This window comes from Necator americanus, chromosome I (assembly GCF_031761385.1).
Source record: "Necator americanus strain Aroian chromosome I, whole genome shotgun sequence".
Lineage (NCBI taxonomy): Eukaryota > Metazoa > Nematoda > Chromadorea > Rhabditida > Ancylostomatidae > Necator > Necator americanus.
This window is the reverse complement of record NC_087371.1, coordinates 26,121,841-26,131,607: the sequence shown is the minus strand read 5'-3', so window position 1 is coordinate 26,131,607 and position 9,767 is coordinate 26,121,841. Positions and strand designations below refer to the sequence as shown.

Sequence of the window (9,767 nt, the reverse complement as noted above, 5' to 3'; positions counted from 1 at the left end):
GGATTGGTGCGCGGGAGCCCCAAGGCGGTAGAATGGGTTTCTGTGGTTCCTTCGCATATCTATTTCCCAGCATGTCTCCCTAACGCTGTTGTCATCCTTTTTCAAAAGGAGGTAACACACGTGCAAACGACTGCTTAAATGCAATACATAGTAACCAACAGTTTACGCGATCTGACGTAGAACGTTATTTTTATCACTTTATAGAACTGAGAGTTTAAGGAAAAACCATGAAATCATTCATCTATACTTAAGTTTTCAGGTAAAAAAAATGGATAAAGCTTTGATAAAAAGCAATTCTAATTTCCCAAAAAAATGTCGCTACTGCTATTTCTTATTGGTCGGTGAAAACGAGCGGAGCGAACACCAAAATAAGCCTGAAGTCCGGCTTTAGCCGGACGTTCAGGCTGGTATCAAAATAAGATACGTTGCTGTTATGTAAAATAATCAAAGAGAACGATTGTACAATCTTCCGATCGTACTATATATTAATAGTAGCAAAGCTACACTTCCAGGGCTTTACTGATGACGAGTTCTTTTTGCGCGAGTAATCTCCCGCTCAAGTTCTTGGATTCTCTCCAATATCTTCATTCTGGAATCCGGAATGGGGCACAGAACTCTGTGATGGCCTCCGTCGTGGGTGATTAAGAAGCCGAGTGTTGTCTTCCGTACTATTGAGCAATATCAGCATGCTTTTGACTCGTTTTTGCATTTCTTAGTAGGATTGCAATTCATAAGACAAACTTGGCATAACCTGTTCCTTGTTATGCATCCCATTCGCTCTTTTCCAACTTTGGTCAGGAATCCGAGAAGTGGTGCCCTTTTTGCTTACAGAATGTACATTAAACATCTGATAATACTCCATGCTGAAGATCCCCTATCTTTCTTCGAGGCAGGTAGCTAAATCCAAACCTTAGGTCATCCAAATCTCCTTTTCCTTTTCCTTGATGGTTCGATCTTGGGTATCGTTGATTCGGCTGCGCTTCTTCTTCAGCTTTATGGAGCTGCCGCTTGACTCGGCCCTTATTGCTCTTACTTCTTTTGTTTCCTCCTCAGCTGCACTCTTTCCTCCACTGCTGGTTTTCGGTTCCGCTGTCTTTGGGTTTCCGAATTTGTAGATTCTCGATCTTCTGGTACAGGTTCGGCGTAGAGTAGGACTGAGTATTCATCATCATCGATTTCTTTCTCCTGATCTGTCGCTTTGTTTGCCGGGATCTCCACCCTCCCGTTTTCTTTCGTCGGTTCTCCGTGACTTTTACCAGGAGCGTCGTCTTCGGTGACGGTCTCCTTTGCTAGAGTTTACGGACGGGATAATCCCAGGTGCTGTAGCTTTGGAGTTATAGCAATTAGTCTTTGTTCGATCTGTGCCAGTTGGCTCTTGATGGCTACCGTTCCTCCCTTTTCACTATTCACAGTTTTGCGACTAGAACCAAGTCACACTCTATGTCTGAGATATTGTTGTCCAGGTTCTTGAGCGTTCTTTCCACTTTCCTTCGGATGTCCTCGGATTTGATGTCGGGTATTGGTGAAATTTTCAGACCCTTCCGACTTGACTCGAAGCATTGCGTCCAGAAGTAGATATTGTTGAGTTGCTGCTCGTAATTTTTCCTTAGTGACACACTCAGTCTTCAGTAAGAGATTGATGGGAGTGATCTGTTCCCATTCTCCCGACTCCGAACAAATGTGCTGAATTTTGAAGTGCTTCAATTCTTTGTCGAGAGCTGCCGCCACCTTTACTTGACTATATATTGTTGCAATGGCTGTTCCTATTGCTTTCTTCAAGTCATTCGTTTCATCGATTCTTCACAAACTGTCGAACTGGGAGTTGTAGTCCTCGCCGCCCAAGTCCCATAGGAACTGCCACGCGGTATACTGAGATGTGCTCGATTAATCTTTAATAGATTTATTGACAATGTTATTATAGTAGTCAATAGGTATAATCATTGACGTCGACTGCTCTACTTTCCCACTATTGAAGGGAAGGTAATCGAGTGATTGTTGATTTGGAGAAGATCGAGGTAGACGATACTGCCTTTTGGTTTGTACGAAGATCGTTGGTATTGAAGTAGTCGCTTGAGGCGATGACGCGATGAGGTGATAAGGTCTTGAAACTCTGTAGTGCGCGATGGCATTCTTTGTTTTGATGGAAAGGGAAGATAAATGAATGTTTACCTACGCCCGATCCATCAGCTGCAAAATGGTAACTCATAGTTGCAACAATATTGCAAATTACTTTCTTTCAATACATGTAGTAGTCAGAAGAAGTCCTTCACACTACAAATTTATCAGAAATTTCGCGTTCTTACAAACAAGTGATACCACTGCGATATCCACAGTAATGTTTTGATATATAATAAGAATAGAACTTAGGTTGAGACTGTATAAAAAGAAAATCAAACACAGGAAAAATATCTTCCCTTTGAAGTCATTTATTATTTCCATTCTTGTCAAAAGCAAAAGCGAAGTACTTACATGAGACACTCATCAGCACTCTCATGTGCCCATCAAACCCATTTTGTGAGTTTATAGACTGCTTTTTCTGCTTGATCATGGTGAACAATAGAGATTGTTGGCCACGTACAGCAGTAGCTGTATTTGCGGTGCTTGTTTACTTTTTATTATCATGCTCAAAATACTATTTATTTGCTTTTGCAAGCGAATTATGAGGAAACTTCAAAGATGTAATACATCTAATATGCGCACGATACAAGGGAATAATGTTGAAGAAGAAGTCACATTCACCACTTCCACTATTTCGTCAGATCGTAGACAATTTAAGAAATCCTTAGTTGTAAGTATCGCAGCAGCAGCAGCAACGATTTGATCTCACCTATATTCACATGGCAACAAGTTTTCCCGATCATGATAGACAGTAGACAATGTTCTCAAAATGCAACAAATTGTCGTTCAGTCAAAAATACAATTACAAAAAAAAACCTGCTTACACGTAAAGCATGCATAGATTTCATTTCTAAAGATAGGCCAGTACAACAAATTAAGGTCACACTAGATAATTTTCAATTCACGACCTCAAAAATCACGACCTACGGGAACTTTGTTGCGCAGTTGGATGAACTTCAGAAAGACGCTAACGAAAAAGAGGTTATGGGAAAACTATAGGATTCGAAAGATTGCTTTCCACCATCAAGAAATGGTTGCACTTCTGCACTCCGCTCCATTAATAATCGGCGCAAATACACTGGAAGCGTCAGTAGCACCACAACCATATTTACGTGGGACACATTTCAGCAATTCAGATGGCCGGAAAAGGAGGAGCAAGAGATGGCACCGGTCACGTCGAGAAACAACTACAATCTTTATTGCAGGTGTCTCCAGCAATGCCTGCCTGCCGTTCTTGCTCTCAAACCGGCCCCTGCAGCTACCTCCCGAGCTTTGTCCCAATCTGCCGCGCCAGACATCCAGCAACTTCAGCCTCGCTCTTTCGCTCTTTTCCTTTTTTATTGAAAAAGAGAAGCGTAAGTTGCATGTGGATCAACCACACACTCATACCCAACTGATTGCGATATTACCGCAGCTTTGAGCGACTTCAAAGAGCGTATGCAAAAACTTCATGTCCACACCAGGTGTTTTGCAGAAAAAAAGTGAAAAGACACGTACCGGCGTTATGCCCATTCATGTTCTCATAGTGAACGTAGTCGGAATAGTTCGCAAGGAACTCGAAATGCGTGATCTCAAATTTGCACGAAAGAGCCAACTGAATCCTATTCGTTAGGAACGTTAGTGTCCGCTCTCTATGTGGTTGCCTTTGTTTTTGCTTTCTTCGTACTTCAAGACCATATGCCTGGCATCATTGAAATCAACTATTGAGTTGTTCTGATTATGATGTAACTATGATATTATGATGGCCGATTTGGGGATTGTTTGTTTATTTCCATGTTTCACTGTTTACCCTTCTCTTATTAAATTTTTAATCATTCCCAACGTTGATCTGCCCGGAGACTTGAGTTTTCTCTCGTCTATCGGAAGCAAGGATAGAGCGCGACATCCTAAAGTTGGTGCAACCATGTTGTCTCACTCTCAGTTATTCGTAGTTAGTTAGTCATAGTTCAGAATTATTTGTAATCATATTTTTTTTTATCGTAGTTAAGGAGGACAATTCATCGGGAGTGGAGTGTCGCTACTGCGATGGATTACAACGCTTCAGGCTAAGTTGCAATGAATTCTGATCTAGGTTCATGATAACTGCCTGCAGTCACCTATATAAAGTGTGTTCTTTTATCGTTGGGGACTTGATTATGTCCTTACCTATTTTCTTAAATTATTCTCTGTGCAGCAGCGAAATATCCTTCTGGCTTAAACGATAACTGCATGTGTTGAAAGCTTTTAAACGCTGCGGTTGATTCTAACCGCAGCGATAAATGTTGGCATCATCCGTTTTACTCTCTTCGGTGCTTAACAAGCCTTCTGAATCCAAAGTTTACAAATCATCTAGTCTAGAGGGAGTCAAATCTTAGCATGCTTAGTCTTTTATTCATTCATTCATGACAAACTGACAAGAGTTAGAACTCGTCTGAGTCTCTTTCTACTTTGTACCCTCCTACTCGATAGGACCTTCAAGTGATCATGAGTCCTTTCTTTAGCTTTCGACTTTTATTAATTTGCGTCATGTTAATCACAACATGTTTGCTAATGACAGCATGCTAGTATGGAATACAAGTAGTACTAGGTCACTAGTTAGTAGTAGAGCCCCACTTAGTACTAGAGTACTAGTTAGTGAAGAAATTAGTACTCTAGTACTAGTTGTAGTATGCCATACTCCTCCTAATTAGCGATGGCAGTTGATTACTCTTTTGTTGCTTTTCGCCATCCGATGAACCTTGAGTAATTCGTGTCTTTTCCTCCTCTCTGTCTTCTACACTGTTTTCTCAAAGTAATATATTTGTCTCTTGTGTTGGCTCTTTGGTTTTTGCCTGTTCGTTTTATTTGTTTTGTTCTACTTGTAATAATGGCGAGGGTTATGTAATAAATTAATATAAGATCAATAAATACTTGCGAAATTAATGAAAGTGAACGGGAACACCATCGACGAACAAACTACTATGATGGGAATTTTACAGATATGGTCGAAAAAAACTTTATGCAGTTATTATAGTAATCCTTAACTTATTCGTTACGTTGATCCGTTGTTGATCAAGCTGTATTCTGTCATTTTTCATATATCTGACATACGCAAGTATTCAAATGATTCGGCTGTTTTAATGTTTGGACCGAAGTCAGAAGAGTACTGCACATGGACATACTTTTTGTCTGTAAAATTTCAGCCATCTCGAAACAGAGGAAAAACTTTTGCCACCAAATATTAGCTGAACTCGACCCTTCTATAAGATTGGCTGCTTATTTTTTTTACACCCCTACGGTTAAGAATTTCGTAGTTTCTCAATCACTCATTGTCTGTCATCCGTCGATGCATCCACCGTAAGTGTCTATCTCAGGTTTCTACCTTTCTGGGACGGTTACTATTCCATGAAACTAAAAGCCGAAGAGCTGAGACTCAAGGAACAACTTTACAGCAGAGACATCACTGAAAGAATTGGACAGATTTCGCTTCACGGAGTGTTCAACCGAAACAGTCCGATGGTGCAAGGCCTGCAAGGCTCTGGGTTGGGAAACAGTACCCTGTTTCCTTACCCAGAGCATCAAGTTCGCAGCGGGTGTCCGAAGCGACATGAGGGCATGCGTTGTCGAGGAGGATGTAAACTTCGGCACGTTTTGGTTGCTTTTGTCAGGTTGCAGCGGGCAGTTCGTGGATCTGCCGCATGTAGACTTTGGCGTCGATCGTCTGTGTGTCGTGCAGCTTGCACCATAGCATTCCACGCGAGTAGAAACAGCAGAGGAAAACCTTCCGTCGATGTTGATTCGAAGAAGTTTCCGTCAAAGCTGCGGAACAGTCATTGGTGGTAGCGTAGGTAGTGATTCCCCGATGCTTCGTTGATGTTGGCGGTCGTCTGATGTGCAGTATGGCGTTACTTGCACTCATTGAAGAAGATCACTCGGAGACTACGTCGATCTATTTGGATTGCAATGGTAGCACTCATATACCTTGGCCAGAAAGCTTTTAGAGCCACCTAGCCTTCACCTCGGCTCCTTCGAATAGAGGCATCCCCTAGCATACAAAGGAAAAATTCTATCGAAGTGTAAAACAATAACTAGCCAACCTAGCATATCCTTAAAGGTTATAAATATTTCGAAACCGTCCCACTTTTTTTGTAGAAAACAAAAGAAAAATTTTACTTTGTTGAACTGTTGTTGAGAACTTGTTGAGGAATAGTTCTTTTTACAGTGACTTGGACAATTTCTTAATTTCAGAAAGTAGGTTTATTCTGGGAAAGGTTTCTTTACTCCTCACTCAATGCGGACCATTGACGAGCAGGGAAAATCGAGGAATAAATATTGAGTAACTCTTTTCTTTTTTCTTTGCTTTTCTTTCCAGAAACGTTCCAGATCAACTATAAAATTAAAATTGAAGACAGAAGGTCTTGCGCTGTAATTCCTCATTCATTTCTATTTTTCAAAGTGTGGCGGTGCAGCTTTGTAAATAAACGATTACCACCTTAAGAGATTTAATCACAGCTATTGCAGTTCTTTGCTCTGCGTCTATCTTGAACGAGAAATTTCACATTGAGGCCCTTATGAGAACAGAAATCCAAGATTGGATTTGTTGCTGATAATCCACTTCTTGTACAAGATTTTATCAAGTGAGATTTTTCCTCGTTCATTTACACTCACAATCATTTTTCTTGACACTTTTTTTCAACTATGATCTTTTATTTTGTATTTAAAGCTATTCTGAGACGTTAAGCCTAACCTTGACCCCTATTTTGATAATTTTGGTAATGTTGATCTCGCTACGTCATAAGTTGATTGTCCGAACTCTGCAAACTCATCAATTGGCCTTTGCTTTCAGGCAATGCGCTTTTCTCTCCGCTTTACAGACGAATGGAATGGCACAGATATAAAAGAATGATATCACCTTCTGTCGATCAAACATCATTCGGAATTATAACATTTGAACGGAATTAATGATAGATAGACTACATACGGTTGTCGTTAACTTTAACGACAATCGTTGGACCAGAGCCGTGAGCGACTGGGTTAAGCGCGATGTTAAACGCGCTACAGGAAGACCGCCGACCCGATGGTCAGATTTTTTCATGAAGTCCTTCAAAGAAAATTATGATTCTCTTCGTTTCCCAGAGGAAAGAGGAACCAGTGGGCGACTCTGGCATGCGATCGGGACAAATGGAAAAATTACTGGTGTCCACTTGACCAGTTCGAAGATCAACGAGAGTCAAGGTGATCAAGGTGATTAAGACTATGTACATACGCAGGGATTTTGGAAACGAGACATTTCCCAACTAATTGGAACCTCTAAACACAAATATAGTGCTAGGTTTAGACAGTCATCACTTACTGTCCTGTCGCTCATATTCACACGTCATATGTCACTTGTCGTTATTGTCAATGTATGTCACTCCGTCTTGTGTACAAATTGCCAGATCGTGGGTGTACGTATACTCCGTTGCCCTGTTAACAACCGCGTACTTTAGTAGTATTGTATGCTTTAAACACATTTCTACTTTTGGATAGTAAGCGGGCGCCCTTCCCCCTCTCCCCCCGGGCTTCTTCTTTTAGCAGGAAGAAGGACTGCTCACTTCTTTAACACCACCGTACTTTCTACTTTGATTTGTGCTTCAAGAATCTGGCAAGCAGCAAGGGGAGAATGACGTGTAATATCTTTGAACATTCAGTCAAAAGAATGATGCCGATGGCACTCCGATTCACACAAGTAAGAGAGGAAATTCAAACTTCTGTTCTCCGTCAGCGATCAAACATTAGAGATTCCACACATTTGCCAGAGAAAGTAAAATAAGTGAGCTGCTGGTGATGCGTCTCAAGGGCAATTGTTGGACCAGAGACGCGAGTGATCGGGTCTCACGCGATATTAAACGCAGAAAGACCGCCAACCCAACGATCAAATTTCCTAGCAAAGCCCTTTTAGTAAAGATTTGATATTCTTTGTGTCCCTCGCAAAAAGAAATGCCACTCTGCGACTCTCGCTCGCGTATGGGACAAGTGAAGGAATTACTGGCCCCCGCTCGATCAGTTCGAAGAAGAACAGGAGTCCCTCTGATCAAGGTGATCCGAAAGAATGATCTAAACATGCGATGATGTTCACTCTTCCCTGCCAACTCCACAAGAAAGTACAGACTAGTTTGGTCATATCGGCGGAGGAATGTGTCGTGCTGGGTGCGAAAAAATAACTCTCCATTCAGAGCTGTCACTCAAGTTATACAGGGAGGGGTAGGGTAATTTTTTTTTGCAAGCTTTTGCAAGTTAGCTATGAGTTTCAGATAAGGCGAGTGACGCTGTTTTCAAAGTGTAGGAACAACGAGTGCAATCCCAAATTGACATCGTGAAATGCTTCATGACTTCTTACAGCCAAAACTGAATGTGAAGACAATGTTTGTTTTCAACAGGAGGAGGCCCATCCCAATATTTCTCCTCAATCAAATCACTCTCGATGTTGAGAGAAATGTTCACCAGTCACCTCACCTCTCCCCATGGTCTTCTGATCTAACTCGGCAGATTTTCTGTGAATATTCCAGACCTTGCCTTGCCCTAGAAATAATCAACAATAAAAGATGGATAAACGCGCAGTTCACAGAAATTTTGGCAGAAACTCTCAACACTCCGCACAAATTCCAAAACTTGGAGTTTCAGATGCTTTTCTTGTCAGTCCCTACTATCTGGGAAATCAGAGGCGGAAAAATGACTTGAACGCGCTCTCACGAAAATAAGGAAACTTTTTACGATGCGCTGCCTATGAGTAGGTTGTCAAGAGCTTAGTAAAACACCCTACTGTTCTAGAATGATACAAATCTTTCTTTCTGCCACGCCAACTCATTCTGTTCAACAAGTATCCGCAGAATTTGCGTGAACTGTGGTTCTTAATCCACGTTTTGATCTTTACCAATTTGTGGGGAACTTCCAGCCTCGAAAATGTCCCTGAATACTGCCTTATAGTATCGATGTTATTCAGAAGTTGGCCGGATCAAACCGATGGCTGGTCAACTACTTTCATCTCTCTGAATAACCTTAATGCCATAGTATCAACAGGTGATAAATAGGATGCTTCGAAAGATTTCGCATCGAAGCGGTAGCGAGTTTTAATGAAATTTCAGAGTTGTTAAGCATTAAAAAGAATTGTTTTTCGTTTAAAGGATGTGAAAAGATTACTAAACAAGTTCATACTTCGAGTATGAAGCATAAAGTGCTTATCAATTATCAAATTTGGATTTCAAATTCGAGCGCAGCATATACACTCCTCGAGGCTACCTTCGATGCGTCTATTCATCCCTCTGATCCTCCGATAAACCTGGTAGAAAGCTATAGACCCCGGAGAGACGAGAGACTTAGTTGGCTGAGAGTAGGTTCGAATCTTCAATCGTAGTGTCACAAAATGGCCTACCATTACCCCACAGCCACAAGTCCGAACATAAATCCAAAAAATTAAAACAATGTTTTGAAAACAGTATTAAGACCCGAAATTAGATTCTTTACTTTTCTAGGAGTCCGTCTAAGGCTTAATATAAAAAGAGATAACTAGTCGAAAGAAAAAAAAAGAAAAGTAATTCCATAACTGTGTAACTTACCACTGCTCTTCGGGTTAGTTCGTGGAACTAAATCAATTTCTCTCCCGTTCTTGTTTAAATATACTTCTGTAGAAGATTTTCCACCCAGATGAACCA

General features: G+C 41.1%; 2 protein-coding genes across 2 annotated transcripts; one reads left to right on the top strand and one right to left on the bottom strand.

Moving 5' to 3' along the window:
- Positions 1-1,029: 1,029 nt before the first annotated feature.
- Positions 1,030-1,560, bottom strand: RB195_006908 (uncharacterized protein; the record flags this gene model as incomplete). Its single annotated transcript, XM_064180251.1, has 2 exons — positions 1,030-1,284; positions 1,438-1,560. 2 exons carry the CDS (start codon positions 1,558-1,560, stop codon positions 1,030-1,032), a joined length of 378 nt encoding a protein of 125 aa, XP_064037138.1.
- Positions 1,561-5,481: 3,921 nt separating this feature from the next.
- On the top strand, positions 5,482-5,919 carry RB195_006907 (uncharacterized protein; the record flags this gene model as incomplete). Its single annotated transcript, XM_064180250.1, has 1 exon — positions 5,482-5,919. One exon carries the CDS (start codon positions 5,482-5,484, stop codon positions 5,917-5,919), a length of 438 nt encoding a protein of 145 aa, XP_064037137.1.
- Positions 5,920-9,767: the final 3,848 nt, after the last annotated feature.